Raw genomic sequence first — 17091 nt, 5'->3', positions numbered from 1 at the left:
TATAAATAATAGTATCATAATAATAATACTAGTAAGAATAAAATATTACTTCTTGACTTGTATAATCATGATTGATTTGATTTTAAAGTGAATTCCATATGTCGAGGTCATCCTTGATCACTTCGACATGACTTTCTATTTTTGAAAATTCACTTCCAAATTGAAATGTAACTTACTATTTTTGGAAAGTCATATTAGAATTGTCAAAAATGAAATTTTATTATAGGTGGTTCAAACAAAACTGAAAGATATGATTTCTTCTAAGAGAAATTCATCTCTAAGCTACCAAATTTTAACACTCCCTCTCAGCTAAGAAGAAATTTCTTTCTGCATCAAATATCTCTGCTTCCTCTGATCTCTTTCATTCATCTCAATTCAACTCTGCTCTGTAACATTTGTAACAATGAAGTTGCAATCTAAAGAAGAATCATCCACTTGACACAAATTTGGAAAGGAAAGGATCATCACATGTCACATAGACAAGGATTACACTCAACCAATTTTCATCTCAAAAATTAAGTGATAGAACACAGGCATCACATAGACAACACTCAAACAAGTCACAAAGACAAGAATCAAAGACAACCAAGTTTCTTTAAACGTCAAGTGGTGGAACACCTGCATCTTAGACAAGTCACACAAAGAAGTCTCACTACACCTATTGGCCAAATAGGTGGCTCTTCCCACGTCCCAGACTGTGGGTTGAATGCATACTGAGGCCTACTCTTGTGGCACACACTACACAAGAGGTCCCTCATCCTCAAGGGCTTTTCGGCATCATTCCCTAATTCTGTGAACCCTTACAGGGGGAAAGGCAGCGAAGTGATCTCAATAAGTTGTGACCGCTTCCCGGAAGGGTCACATCCATAAGTCCAAGTTGCTCTCTAAAAACCAGGAACTTTCCTTTCGGTAAAGGCTTGGTAAAAATGTCAGCTATCTGATCATCAGTGGATATGTGATGGAGCCTCACTGCTCCTCTTTGCACCATATCCCGAATATGCTTGATCTCAATATGCTTGGACTTGTCATGAAACACAGGATTTTCTGCAAGACGATCCCACTCTTATTGTCACATTATATAACTATTGTGTCTGGAACTTGCTCAAATAGTTCCCCAAAAAACTTTCTCAGCCAAACTGCCTCACGGCTAGCCATGCTAGCAGTAATGTACTCAGCTTCAGTGGTACTCAGTGCAATAGAATTTTGCTTTCTGCTCATCCAAGAGATCATGGCAGATCCCATGCTAAAGCAACACCAAGAAGTGCTCTTTCTATCAGCAGAGTTATCATCCCAATCAACATCAGTATATCCATGAAGTCTTACATTTTTCGCAGTGTATTTCAATCCTAGATTGATAGTTCCATGCAAGTATCTGAGTACATGTTTTGCAGCAATCTAGATGGCATGAAAGGGTTCAATCATATATTGACTTGAAGTGTTTACAACAAAGCATATGTCAAGCCTAGTGTTTACCAAAAACATCAATGCACCAATGAGTTGTTTATATTTTGTGGGATTTGTCAGATTAAGTCTTGCAGCTTAAACAGTCTTGAAGTAGAAGTTTGGACCTGCACTGCTTCTGGTGAAACCAAGCTTCATCAAGTAGCTATCAATGCAAGCATACTAAGCTCTTGGAGCTTGCTTCATCCTATATAAGGCTTTCTTCACTCTGTGTATATGAGTTTCCCTGTCATGCTCTTCAAAGCCTTGTGGTTGTTCCACAAATACCTCTTCCTTAAGGAAGCCATGCAAGAAAGCAATTTTCACGTCCATTTGGTGAAGAGTCCATCCCTAGCTAGCAACTAAGGCAACAACAAATCAAATAGTAGTATATCAAGCTACAAGTGTAAAAATCTCATCACAATCTATTCCCTCTCTCTGAGAGAAACCACTAGCTACAAATCTAGCCTTATATTTTTCAATACTACCATCTGCACTATGTTTAATCTTAAAGAACCATTTGGAAGTGACAACAGATTTACCTTGAGGCCTAGGAACCACTTCCCCGACATCATTATGGACGATGGACTCGTATTCTTAGGCCATGGCATCTTTCTATACTTGTTCTTTTGCAGCTTTTTCAAAGGTGCAAGGTTCTGCCTGAATGATATTGCTCATGGCAACAACATACCCTTGAAACCGACTTGGCTTCTTACTTTCTTTGAACGTTCCTCTTAGGGCAGCATGTTGTTCAACATCTTGAAAAGTATCTCGTAGCCATAACGGTATCTTTCTAGTAGAAGGATCATGTGGTGGAGGATCTAGAGGATCCATGGAACCCATGGGATTATTAGCAAGCTCATTCTCAGGTTCCGGTTCAGACTCAGATGTAGACTCTTTTACATTAACTTGTCTTTTAGCAATGGCAGGAGGAGGAGAGTCTCTTGCTTTTCCAAGAGTTGCATCTTCATCAAATGTTACGTCTCTGTTAAACTCTATATTTCTTTGACCATGTACATAAATTCTATAAGCTTTTGAATTATCACAATAACCAACAAACGTGCCTTTCTTATCTGAAACTTCTAGTTTGTTCCTTTTCTCTTTCGGCACATGGAAGTACACAGGACAGCCAAAGATTCTCAAATGACTCACCTCAGGCCTTTCACCAGTGAAGACTTCTTCAAGAGTCTTATTGTCTAAGGCTTGATGAGGAGTTTTGTTTTGCACATAAATAGCGGTATTTGCAGCTTCTCCCCACAGAAACTTTGGTAGCTTTTGATCATGCAGCATGGCTCTGACCACTTCCATAATGGTTTTGTTCTTCCTCTCAGCCACACCATTTTGTTGTGGATTGTACGGCACAATGGTTTATTTCTTTATTTCAACGTCTTTGCAAAGATCATTAAAATCATTGGAGATGAACTCTCCCCCATTATCAGATCTGAAAGCTTTGATCAGCTTTCCAGTTTGATTTTCAATCAGATCCTTTAAATCTCTGAACATGTCAAAAGCTTCCCCTTTCTTTTTCAAAAAGGACATCAATGTTTTGCAAAAAAAATCATCAACAAAAATTATGAAATACAAGTAGCCACCAAGAGAAGTCATAGGCATAGGTCCACATAAATCAGAATGTATGAGCTGAAGTACCTAACTAGTTTTTGTTCTGCTTGAAGGGAATGGTCCCTTTACATGCTTTCCACTTACACATCCTGGGAAAAGTCCATGATCCATTCTGATCTCAGGCATTCCAGAAACCATCTTCTTTACATGAGGTAAGGCTTTATGGTGTAGGTAAGCAAATCTTTCTTGCCATAGCTCACACTGAAGATTGATATCATGGACCAGTGCATTAATAGGTTTACCACTGACTTTGTAAAGCCCTTCACATTTTGATCCAACAGTAAAGGATTCTCTCATACTTGAGTTCAAAGGCCAGGTTAGAACTTTTCCATTGATAAAAGAAAACTTTCATTCCTTTATCTTCTAGAGCAAATATGGATACGAAATTCTTTTTCAAACCAAGTACATACAAAACTTCTTGCGGAAAGATAGATTTTTCATCATCTAACTGAAATGAAACTAAACCATAACCTTTAACTTAGTGAGTAGAATTATCTCCTAGGATAACATTTAAATTAGTCTCCCTCTCAACTAGATTAGAGAGTGCTTCTTTGTGCTTCTTTGTAACCAGTAAAATGTTTGGAAGCACCACTATCAACTAGCCAGCTATCAAATGAATCTGCGGAAGAAGATTTGGAAAGAGCAGAAATAAGAAATTATTTTGATTGAGTTTCCGCTGCATTATTTCTATACCTTGGATTTCTTATTTTCTTAGGATGGTCTTTTCTTTGATTTTCAAAAGTGTCTTTTCTATAATCATATTTGTTTTCGAATCTAGGTGTTCTTCTTCTTTCTCTATAGTCACGAGCAAAGTGGCCATGCTTTTGATAGTTAAAGCATCTAACTTTTGACATGTCTAGATTTTCTTTAAAGGAATCCTTTGATTTGAATGCGGATTTCTTTGAAAAATGATGAAAGTCTTTATTACCTTTCTTTCTCTTGTCATAGGCTGAAAATGCAATAGGTTCTCCTTCTTCGTGATGTGAAATTCTCCCTCTGGAGATCATTCTAGCCTCTTCTTGAATACACTTTCTCATGAGCTCATCAAATGTGATAATAATGTTAATATTGTTGATGCTGGTGATAAAAGTCTCCCAAACAAGAGAAAAGCCTCCAAGCATAGTCAACAACATTTCTATGCAGAAACTTGAAAGATCTATGCAGAAAACTGAATGTACTTTGCAGAAATTTGAATGTATTTTGCAAAAAGCTAAATGTATTTTGCAAAAAAACTAAATGTTCTATTAGAATTGTCAGAAATGAAATTTTATTATAGGTGGTTCAAACATAATTGAAAGATATGATTTCTTCAAAAAGAAATTCATCCTTGAGCTGCCAAATCTTAACAACATCTCAAGCATACATGGTGTACACTATATATACCATCACTCAAGAAGACAGATATTAGGCTGGACATGACGTTTGAAGAGAACAAAGCTCTAAGGGAATCCTTGGAACGAGAGCAAGTTGGAGTACCTAAGGAGGAGCTACTTGCTTCGAAGCAGGAGCCTCAGCCAGTATCATAGACTGTCTCAACCAGGTGGCAAGTAGGCTATACAGCAAGATTACGAGGAGTCATTGCAAATTGAGGAGGAGAGACCAAGACGAGTGGAGGCAGCCACTCGGTCAGTGACTCCCAGCACAGGGAGGAAGAGAGCCAAGTGGGTCGAGAGGTTGATTCAGGAGGCACAGGAGCGAGTTGAGACTCCTAGCTCTATGTTCAAGTAGAGCGAGTAGCCACAGAGGTGCACCGGATATATGGCATTGATGATTGAGTTATTAGACACAGAGCCTTCTTGCTATGAGGAGGCAACCTATCAACAAGTTTGGTAAAATGCCTTGGTGGAGGAATATTCCTCCATCATGAAGAACGATGTTTGGGAGATTGTGCCACAACCAGAAGGCAAATCAGTGGTAGGCTCATGCTGGGTGTACAAGTTGAAGCATGGAGGAGATGGGAGTGTGGAGAAGTACAAGGCCAAGTTTGTGGCCAAGGGCCTCTCGCAAGTTAGGGCATTGACTATGAGGAGACATTCACTCCAGTGGCATGTTATACATCCATCAGGACTATTCTGGCACTTGCAGCTCAGATGAGATGGAAGACCCACCAGATGGATGTGAAGACAACATTCCTCAACAGGAGTGGTTGTGGAGGAGATATATATGGAGCAGCCAGAGGAGTTTGAGACTTTCTGTAGAGACACTCATGTTTGTTTCCTCAAGAGAGCTCTTTATGGGCTCGAGCAAGCACCGAGAGCATGGTACACTTGCATTGATAACTACCTTCGAGGATTGGGCTTCACTAGGAGTGAGGCAGATGCCAACCTGTATTACATCACAATTGAACGGCTCCGCCCATTCTAGTGCTCTATGTTGACAATCTTATTTTGACTAGAGCAGACAACTTGATTCAGGATTGCAAGGCAGACCTTGCAAGAGAGTTTGAGATGAAGGACATAGGGCTTATGCACTATTTCCTTGGGTTGGAGGTATGGCAGGGTGATGGGGAAATCTTCTTGGGGCAGGGGAAGTACACTACAAAGATCCTCAGGAGGTTTCATATGCAGGATTGCAAGCCCATGACCACGCCTCTAGTCACAAACTGGAGGAAGGTGGATGCTAGCAGAGCAGAGCAAGTAGATGTTACATTGTACAGGCAACTCATCAGGTCGTTGATGTACTTAGTCAACACACGGCCTAACATATGTTTTGCAGTGAACCAGTTCATGATGGATCCTACCAAAGTTCACTGGGTTGTTGCAAAGCATGTTTTGAGATATCTCAAAGGCATGGCAGATTATGGATTACAGTATAGACAAGTTGATGGAGTGAGGTTTGAGGGCTTCACAAATGCAGATTGGGCAGGAAACTCCACAAATTGGAAGAGTACTTCAAGTGGGGTCTTCAACATTGGGTCAGCAGTTGTTTCCGAGTTCAGCAAGAAGCAAAGATCAGTTGGACTCAGTTCAGCAGAGGTCGAGTACATGGTTTCTAGTTTGGCAACGTTCAAAGTTATCTGGATGAAGAAGATGTTTGTGGGACTTTTCAAGTAGGGGATGGAGCCTACTGTGATACACTGTGACAATCAGAGTTGCATTAAGCTCTCTGAGAATCCATTGTTTCATGATTGCTCCAAGCATATCGAGATCAAGTATCATCATCTCAGGGATTGTGTGCAGAAAGGGATAGTGAAGCTACCGTACATTCCAACAAAGGAGCAGACAACAGATATCAGATATCTTGACCAAGGCATTGGCAAGAGGTAGTTTCGTCTATTTCAGAGATAAGTTGGGAGTTGTAAAGAATCCCTTCCTCACTAAGAGGGAGTGTTGAAAATGTAGTGAGTGAAGGCCTTTTGGCTTGTGCCTTAGCTAGTGAAGACCACAAGTTTTTCTTTCCCTAGCATGAGTACGAATTCATGAGATAGACTTCAATTACAATGAGTTGTTTTCCAGTTTACTGGAATGGTCATCAAGTTTGCATGTGTAATGTTGGAGCTTCAGTTATGTGGAGTCTTCTTTAGTTTGACCACGAGATGAGGTGGCAGTTACAAGTTCGGTTAGAACGAGTTAAGTCTTTAGTGTTGATTGGAGAAAGGACGAGTAGAACTCTCAATTAACTCACAATCAGAATTCAAACTTCGTAATTGAATTGGTCTTCTTTCCCGCTCGAATTTTATCTATAAAGAGGAGGACAAAAGCACAAGATCACTATTCTTGTGAGATCAATTCTTTGATTGTGGAGTGCATATTCTTGAGGAGCAAGTGCGCACATATTTAAGAGGCTTGTCTACGAAAGAATAGGGGCATTATGAATACACAAACCAAAACTATGGAAACCTAAGAATATACATACGCAGTTGAGGTGTGATACAATTGCATCACGATGTCTAAGAACGCGATCTAATAAATTGTTGTATTGAGTAGTTGGGTCGTAGTCTCTTACCATAAAAATCGTTGCATGTGTAGCAACGCCAACTATGATAAACGGAAATAGGGCCTCTTGTGCGCTAGGAAATAGAAGCCCCGGTGCGCAAGGAAATAGGAGCATGGATTAGGGATCCTTGGAGCAAGTCAAGGCTATTCAGCAGGAGAACAAGTGTGTTCTCAGTGACAAGTTGCTAGCTGCAGGAGCAGCGTGAATTGTAATAGATCCAATTGCTCAAAGAACAGTTAATAAAATACCACAACAAAGAAAGCAGGTTTTCCCATTTGGGTTTCTTGGGTAAACAAGAGTATCAATTTGTGTGCATGTGTTCTATCTCTTGATTGTTTTCCGCTACTTATTGTTGAAAATTGTAGTGAGAATGGGTTCCTTGTTTTGTGCCTTAATTCAAGGAGCCTCAACGAGTTTCTCCTTGAGCATGCACGAGTTCCTATGAGTTAGGAGCTAATTCCTAAAAAGTAGGACAAGTTCCTAAAATTTAGGGCGAATTCCTAAAATTTAGGAAGTGTTCATGAAGCAGTTAACTGATGTGTCAAAGTGGAAGGCCGAGTTATCAGTCTTCTAGTGCGAGTTAATTGAGGAAAAGAACTTGTGGTTGAGTCTCAAGAGATAGGACGAGTTGCATGAGTAGTTAACTCATGCTAACTCAAACAATCACAAAAGCAAACTCCTTAATTAGAAACTCACCAAATTTGGCCATTCAAATTGCTTTAAAAGGAGCGAAGGCACATTGTTACTCATTGTTTTGTGAGCATGGGCTGGTGAGACAAAGCAATAGGAGTATGCACAAGGTTGTGTGTGAGCTTGTGAGGAAGAGTGTGCAAGAGAAACTTGTGCACAGAATTATTGTGAGGAAGAGTTCCCTTGGGTAGTGCGCATAGAAATAGGAGGAAATTCCTATTTAATAGGAGCACCTATTGCGCAAGGATTTAGGGAGCAGATCAGGCTACAGCAAGTGTGTTTTTCAAGCCTAGGCAAGGCAGGGAGAAGGGTGTATTCTCTATTGAAAACAGAGTTGTATTGTAAGAGATCATTCCTCAGTTTCTATCAATAATATTCTCAACAAGCAGAGGGTTTTCCCAGTTGGGTTCCCTAAAAATTCTGTGTCTTGAATTGTGTGAATTGTGTTTATTTCTGTTCTTATTCCGCTGCAAAGTTTGTTAGAGAATTTTTGTGTTTATACGAGAAGAAATTATACCTCAGATCGCTCATATTAACATATCAGAATTTCATGTATTTTCTACATGGTATCAGAGCAGGTTGAGGAAGAGGGCTGCAGGACGAATTCTGGGCAGTTTTGTGGACAGTTTGAAGTGTTATTTCTCTCAGGAATAGGCCGCAGATTTTTGTGGAGTTTGATAAGGAGGCAGAGCTCCTGTAGCCTAGATTGGGAGGGTCGTAAGGCCTACAGGTGGCTGGTATTGAGGACCAAGTAGTCTCAAAAGTACAGCGCAGGAGTGGACTCGTTAGAAGAGGAAGGTGCAAAGTTTTTGCAGCAGTTTGAGACCGAGTAGAAGGGCTGTAGCAGCTGCTACAGCCTTAACCAGGACAGAAAGCTGCAGCCTTGAGTGCATGCACAGGACCAGAGATTTGGGACAGAAATGTCTCAGGTATGGTAAATTTCCTTCTAAGTCGGTGCTGTTTGTTAGATTGATTGTCCCAGTTTGGGACAGTTTTGGTGGACATCTTATGTACTGTTTGGAGGGCAGTTACAAGGTGTCTTTGGAGCCCTAAGTACAGGATTTTAGAAGGACATCAAATCTGATTGGAGCAGCAGAATTGTTGAAGCTCAGGGTTGATCCTTGAAGGGACAAAGGAAGTAGCCAAGAGGGATTAGTATTCAGCCCTAGTCTACTGTTGAAGAAGGACATTCTACAGTGAAAGTGGGCAGCCTTCATGCCCTTGACTTGTCTTCATCATAGCAGCAAAGGAAGGCAGAAGTGGGCAACCAAAGAGCTATTCACAAACAGAGTTGTGAACAGCTAAAAGAAGTCCCTATGTGTTGCATCCTTGATGGACAAAGGAGCAGCTAGAGGGCAAACTGTTTGGGCCAAAGTTTAGTGACACAAAAGGAGTTGTGATCATTGATAGTGGCAGATTATGGACTCGTAGAACATGGTGGGAAAGAACAGGTCTGCAAAGCAGGTTCCGCAGAAGAAAGCACAGAAGCCTTCTAGTTCAGAGGGAGCAGTCGCAGCAGCGGAGAACTTGGCAGTGTTGAAGACAGATCTAGGTGGACGAGGTTCTTCCAGGAACACCTTCCTCGCTAAGAGGGAGTGTTGAAAATTGTAGCGAGAATGGGTTCCTTGTTTTGTGCCTTAATTCAAGAAGCCTCAACGAGTTATCAGGTATGGACCTGGACCTCCATGTGATCCTCCTGTGGTGTATCCCTGCAAACAGGGCAAAGAAATATCAACCATTTGCTGGTAAGATGCCCTTATACTAAATGTGTTTGGCATGAGATGGAAGAGCTTGCAGGTCTAAAAGTGATATGGCAAAAAGGACCTGTAGAAAAATGTCTTAAGGACTGGTTTGACAAAACGGATTTCAAAGCCATTAGAGAATTTCCACTGTTGACTGCCTGGGTATTTAGCTCTCAAGAAATTCAGCAATATTCAATGATAACATCATCCCTTCTTTCGAATGTTCCGTTCAAATCTGATCAATTTATGAGAGGCTTAAGAAACCTGTCAGAGTTAAAATCCCAAGGCAGATAACAAGAGTGATAATAGACAAAAACGTTTCTTGGGGATTCTTCAATGGAGCAAAGCAAGGTATGCCACCAAAATGTGGAGCTGGGAGCATTCTTTTTCTCGGATAAACATACTACATGAAGTTCAGAGAATGTCTGGGACATGGTACAAACAATCAGGCTGAGATGTTGGCACTTAAATTATTAGTAAGAATTGCTGGAGCACAGAATGTACCAGATTTGCAAGTTATGGAATATTCAATGGTATATATCAACTGGATGAAAGGAATATACATGATGGAAAGCTTGGTACTCTCTCCCATTCTTTATCAGCTCAAAAGAATGGAAGCACAGTTTACTTCAATCACAGTCAGACATGCTTAGTGAGAACTGAATACAACAGCTGATACTCTTTCAAAACAGCGTCTGGATATGGAACAGGGCCAAAGGGAGCAAATTGAAACCAAGGATGGTATCACTCAGCCAGCCACTGTTCTCTCTTTGACAGCAACTTAAATCTGGTTACCTTGTTTTCTTTCCGGACAGATGAATACTCTATAAGTTAATTTATGTATGGAGTGATGATATTTCTGAGTGGTAAATTGCAAAGGAATGAACCCAAACCAACAGGCAATGTGTCAGCATTGGGGTTTTTTTAATTGCACTGCTTTTTTGGTGAATAGCGTTGATAGGATGATGAGTCTCTTGAAGATCTAGGCAAGGAAAGGAACTTGTTTGTTAATGCCTGAACGCCTTAAGCATTTACAACATGTAATCTTCTCCCTCTATCAGATAGAAAGTATGAATTTTTTTTAAGGCAAAAAAATGCAATTCCACTGCAATTTAAATCATGATCGTTCTAGCTATTGACAATATTGAAAACTCATACAATTTGCATAATCTTGAGGTGTTATCAGTGGATGGTCTCCAGACTTCAAGAGAAGATTGGTGGGGCACACTAACAGAAGCAGACTAATTCTTGAGATTCTAGTGTATTAAGGAATCAAGGACATTCTATCCAGTATATCAGATATCTAGTACAATGGAAGATTTGCGGCACATCTAATAGAAGAGACAATTTTGTTTCTTATCTAAACAGAGTGTTGAAGACGTAAGCTTTGGGATTTCTTGAAAAACACTCGATGGGGTTTCTTGTTGATGACCACAGAATTTCCCATTTTTTCTATTCCTTTGGTTTGTAATAAATATGAATTGAAAATTATTAACATTATTACCCAGTGAAAATGTTATGTAACACGCTATATATCTTAGTCAAATCTAATTTAGTTACGGTACTCTGATAACTAATAAATAAACATGTAGATTTCCATCAATGCTATGATCATTATTGGTATGTTACAACACCATTTAAACAGCAAAACACACGCAGTCTCAAGGGGAAAATCATGACAGCAAAATCCCGAACGCAACGAGGCAGCTTTTAGGACCATCACTCACCTCAGAATCAAAAGCTTTTAGAATTTTTCGAGCAGACTGCTTTCTAGAATTTGCAGCCATGGCACCTGAGACAGCATCTTCAAGATCTCCAACTAAACCTTCCAGCTTCAATGTAGTCTCTGCAACAACTCATCTTTAAAATCACCATAAACAAAAGGACCAGAAATTTATGGGGCAGTGGCACTCATGAAGATCAAATAAGTGGCAATGTAAGCCCCAAAACGTTGGAGAAAACAGGGGAAACAGTGCGAACAAAATAAAAGAAAACATAAACTTGCGGTAACTAATCATGCAATTTCCTAATAATGTTGGCAATAAGTGAATTAACAAAAGGTTGTGAAAGGACTCCGAATGCAAACCTGCATAGATCCTAACTTTCTCAACTCGAGCTACCTCTCTTGCAAGTGCTGGCAGTTCTTCAACCAGCGTTTGTTCGTTTCTGCCAAAAGGTTTGGACTTCTTCCCCTCTGTAAGAAATGAGAGAAACATACCCACCTCATGTCATGAAAAAGTCTATGAATAATTGTTTCAAATGAAGAAAACCCATCGCATACAGGCAAACACACTATAAAAAAGTTTAGCGAACAGTGGGGGCGCGTGGGAGTGGAACTCTACCTAAAATTGTATGAGATAAATCGGTGCGCATTTCGAGGGCGAGCTGTCGAAGCAAATCTCCAATGTTTTCAGAACGACGAGTCCATTCCAGAATTGTGTGTGCAATCTTGGCATGGACATCGTGGAGAGATTCATCTATTTTCCGGCATTCATCAGTCAACTGAGAAGCCAGATCAGGAGCCTTTGCTAAATCATCGTAGCTCTTAAAATTCTCATCTAGATACTGAATAATGGACGATGATAAGTCAGTGGGATTGGGCAGTGACGGGCATTCCATTTCCGATTGTTGGTTCATGGCTTCTTTAGTTCTCTCGTAAGCACTTTCCCATTTCCGATTGCTGGTTCATGGCTTCTTTAGTTCTTTCGCAAGCGCTTCCCCTAAGAGCGAGACTTAAGAATTCCATGTAGGAGAGAAACCGACTTTGTAGATGGGGGCGGATTTTAACTTTGCAGCTATCCCAAAGCACAAGCAAGAATAATGGAAGAAAAAGTTAATGGTACTTTATCATTTTAATACAATTTTATGAAAAATAAGTGATAATTCATGATTAGAGTTTTGTTTTCTATTTGGGCAAGTTTGTTATAAGACTTATCATTCTTGGTTTGCAAGAGCACTTACTATCCCTTGAGCATTTTTATAGAAGTGTGGGGATGCAAGTCAATATCAGCAAAATGAAAGTAGTGGTCTTCTCTAAGAAAAGAAAATATAACCAGTGTAAGTTCTACTTTGAAGGCAACATTCTGGTAGAAGTTGTGGATTACAAATCCCTCGGAATTAACTTCAACAAAAATCTAAGCTGGAATGGTTTAGAAAAAAAAAAGAGCTTTGGGGGGTTGGAAAGCATTTTATGCTTTGCAAAATAGGTGTAGAGAGGCAGAGTTATGGGACTAGAAAACCACTCAAACTATTTTGGGCTTCTAGTGATTCTGATGGTTCTCTATGGTTGTGAACTATGGGCCAGCAGTACATCCGACATGCAGTGGAGACAAATTGAGAAAATTCAGAAGCATTTGATTACAAACAAATTTAAGATTAAAAGTGCAGTTCCTTATGATATCTTGTTAAGTGAAATAGGGACTGCTCCTATTGAAGCAATTGCTATGGTGCGAGTCATAAGGTATTTAAAAAATATTGAGCAAATGGAAGAGGGTAGATGGCCTAAGGTTGTCTTTAATGATAGATTGTGCAAGAGCAAAAAAGCTTGGATGTAGCAAAATAACAAATGGTTCAGTAAATGGGGTATTTGCTTGAACGCGTGCCCCATAAACAACAAAGATATAAAAGCTTTTGTTATGGAAAAGTTCCACAAGCGTACTTGGGATAAGGAGCTAGGAAGAAAGAAAAATGATTATATTGAAGTGTTTAATCCCACTCATAGTCATCAACCAAAAGCATACATAGAGACCAATATCTCTTGGACATCCAAAATTCTTATTGCTCAGTTAAGGACTAATTCTTATCAACCTCATTGTGAAATAGGGCACTGGAAAAGGCCAAAGGAAGTGTGGGAGGAAAGAGTATGCATTTTTTGTTCTTCCGGAAAAGTGGAAACATAAAACTATTTCATTTTAGAATGTGAGGCCTTCAAAGACAACAAGAAAAGTTATGTAGATATGTTGGCCGCTAGCTCTTGGGATAATCTATTTAGCGAGGTGTTTGTCAAGAAGTTGGGAGCATTTATTTCGAAGCTTCACAGAAAAAGGGCCAAATACATCAAGCAGATGAAGAAGCAATATGTCCCATAGGCTATCTTTAGCCTCGTGGACGTTAAAATAATTTCTTTCTTTCTTCTTTCTTTCTATATTATCACCAAAGAGTTTTGTTTTGTAAAATAAAATGTCATCTCTAGCAATTGCTTTAGACGAGTAATAAGAATGTCATTAAAAAAATGTTTTTATTGCAATATTGAAATACAGCTTGAGTGGGCCTAATGGTTAAGAGCATGTGTTTCCTCCTTTCCTCCTAAGAGGTCACAAGTTCAAAACCAGAGGGGGGTAGAGTATGTATACCTTCATAGACTTAGCAGTCAAATCGATGTGCGGAGGTGGGTCCCTTGTCCCACAAACAAGGGGGTCTTATACTCCAATTTTGTGTATGTCTTGGTCGTGACCTTAAATATGGATAATAATAATAATAAGAATATAATTTTGATGGTTTTGTTAGTGTAGTTTTGGTGTAGCACATGTATTGGACACCTAATTCGCTAAGGGTTATAGTGCGGAATGTGAATAGTTATTGGAATCCAAGAGACCACTTGGAATATGAAAATTAAGGGTCATAAGACAATGTATTAATATGTAAATTTTTTTGAATAGAAAGCATCTCACGTGTATCCTAATATTGTCTATCAATTGTGAGTGTTGGTATCAGAGCGGGCAAATCTGCCTTGTTCAAATTTGAGCCACTGGTTTTGTGGCCTAGCCTAAGCACCCTCACCGCTCTAAAGTCAAACCTGTGTTTCTGTCAATTTGTGCTCCGCTCCCAAACCATAATTTTTCGTGTTATTTATTGCCTATCAGTATTTCAATTTTATGTCAAAGCATGTTTTATGTAAGTGGGTTGGGCCTTTTTAGCAACGCTTCTACCTTATTTGAAATCTCATTGACCTTGACACTTAGCATTCCACTGGCGTGGACCCAGTCTCTTAACAACATTACTCTTCTTGCATTCAAGCTACCTGAGATTCCTCGAAATACCAAATTGAGCCACTCCTCACCAACATCCAAATTGTTGGAACATTCTGCTACTCACCATCTTCTACCAATCGGAAAGCGAATTTTATAGTTTATGACATTTCCAAAGTGTTCCTATTGTTAGAAAATCAGAAAGCCAGAAAGATTTTCTTATATTTGATAATTACTTATGATGTTCTTGATTTCTTATTAGGTTTCTTTATGTCTTCTTTCTTTTAGTTCATCAAGCAATTACTAAAGCAATAGCACATAAAACAATGGACACCAGATATAGGCTCACAGCAAGGGAAAACCAACTCTCTAGGGGAAAACCCAGTCAGTAATTCTTCCTTCAATAGTTTTTCGGAGATTTTCCAAGACTCTAAACCTTAACACAAACTTTCCTCCACACCAAGTCAGCTTTCCTTTTTCTACTGCAAATGAATCTACTTGACTTGGCAGTAGCAACACCTTTTTCGACCCAGCAACTTCAATCTTGTCTTAGAGACTTCGATCTTCAATGGAATACTTTGATCATCACTTAGAAGATTTGATCTTGGCCCGATGCAACTTCTAGAGGCAGCAACATCCAGTAATAGCAACTTCGACCTCTACTTTGATCTGGCAGCAACTCGTTACGGCATCAACAAGAGAACTTCGATCTTCCAAACTAGGGCACGAGAGAGAGAGAGAGAGATATAGATGCACCAAAACTTTGATCTTCCTTCTCCTAGACCAAACTCGCATTTATTTTTCCTCCTTCCTCTATTTCGCACTTTTTCCAACTTCAAGGAGATATCGAACTTGCTTGTTGTGAGTGTGCTTCAAATGGAATTCGAACTGCTTCCTATATAGCCTTTGGGTAAGGTCGAATAGCCTTCCTTGAGGCCGACTTGATCATCTTAAGGCCGAATTAATGTGGAGGTAAAATACTTCATATTTGACTCAATACTTGACCTTTTTACATCATTCAAAAGCCCAAGAAGGGTCTCTTTAAAAGTACAATGACTCTATTGACTCAGAATAAACCCTAGAAGTCCTCAATGGGGACTTTCAGCTAAAACATGATGACCTAAGCATGAAACCCATGTTTTAATAAGTCATAATAATAATAATTATTTTCTTTATTATTTTTACAAGTACATTACATGGTGACTCAAATACATTTAATGAGGAACAAACCTAGTTACGTTTTCCAATGTTCCCTCTTAACTAGGGAGGTATTCATCTTATACAAGTACAAGGAAGATCTCAACTATATGAACCATGAAGAACTTTAGGCACTCTAATGTCATGGACTAGATTCCTAACCACAACAATCTATCCATTGGTCTCTCAACAATTTAGGCACCGCAATGCCATGGACTAGATTCCTGACTAGGGCAATATATCCATGTGGGACTAAGATGGACTCAAGCTTTCAGCCTCTCTAGGTACCATCAAGCTTACTTATTAACCATCAACCCAGGGATCCAAGTGTGTATCCAAAACAAAGCTCTATAACCAACACCACCTTTCCAAATTCAAACCTAGACATCAACACCAAGTGTTGGCCAGATGTCCTCCCAGGCAATGCTTCACTCACAAAGCCTCAACACTGCTTGATCCAGCATATCAAGAATAACCAATCTCTCCTAATCAATCTGATGGGTAACCAGCATGCTATCAAAAATATTTGAGAGATTCACATGTACAAACACAACCCCAATCAATAATATACTTTCACATGTACATAATCAAATACAAACTTTCGGGGTCTCTCAGACAACAGATGTTGCTCCTCAACACAGTAGGACTATCAACCAAATCTTTAACAGAATATTCCTCAATCATACACTTTCCTTTCCTACTTCATATGAAACAAAATATCTTTCAAAAAGCATTCTCCAATTAAAACTATGCTATGACCTTTTAACCAGGGAGCTTTCCTTCATCCAGACTCCCTCTTAATCCCAGGGAGATCTTATTCAAGCTCCCTCTTAATCCAGGGAGATCAACTTCTTTTCTTCAACATCGAAGAATCTTTTGTGGCTTCCACCCATTACACCAAAGTTATCATTACCATCATTATCAACATCATTCTTATCACATCAACGCACATCTTCACCTATTGAAGATTATGTACCTACTCAACTTAGATAGCAAGTCTAACCATATATACAGAAGCATGAAGTTAGCCATATCAGGATTACGGAAGCATATATGTATCAGATACCCAAATTTAATTACAAACAAGACACACATACTCTTCAACCTCTTACTAGGGACTCTGTTATAAACCCTAGACTACTTCATAACAACTTTCATTACATCTAAGGTTTCAATGTTTCTTCGAAAGGTATGACATACCTTAGCAAACCCTAGAAACAATTCAAACAAATATAGATCTACAAAGTATTTAATAACTTACAAAATCCATATGTTAGACTTCCCACTAGGGTTTCATACAAACCATAGATTTTATACAATCAATCACAATTTAATCAACAACGTGACTAGCTTCCACTAGGGTTTGTTGCAAACCCTAGATTTTCTCAAATAATCAAACATCAATCATAACTAAAATTCAGATTCCAACAATCTTATAAAATCTCAAATTATCAAATTGTCATCAGAGATTTTTACTTCTACTAAGGTTTAACTCCAAA

At 39.2% G+C, this 17091-nt stretch overlaps 1 protein-coding gene across 1 annotated transcript; it reads right to left on the bottom strand.

The window, feature by feature from the left end:
* Positions 1-11077: 11077 nt before the first annotated feature.
* On the bottom strand, positions 11078-12205 carry LOC149167639 (RINT1-like protein MAG2). Its single transcript, XM_089431573.1, has 3 exons — positions 11771-12205; positions 11515-11622; positions 11078-11274 (listed from the first exon to the last, which is right to left on the bottom strand). Exons 1-3 carry the CDS (start codon positions 12063-12065, stop codon positions 11102-11104), a joined length of 576 nt encoding a protein of 191 aa, XP_089287699.1. The 5' UTR covers positions 12066-12205; the 3' UTR covers positions 11078-11101.
* Between the last annotated feature and the right edge of the window lie 4886 nt (positions 12206-17091).

Source organism: Pinus tabuliformis, chromosome 5_1 (genome assembly GCF_031772625.1).
Source record: "Pinus tabuliformis cultivar Carrire ecotype Pingquan chromosome 5_1, CPIR1, whole genome shotgun sequence".
NCBI lineage: Eukaryota > Viridiplantae > Streptophyta > Pinopsida > Pinales > Pinaceae > Pinus > Pinus tabuliformis.
Note: the sequence above shows the minus strand (reverse complement) of the source record. Positions and strands in the feature narration are given on the sequence as shown.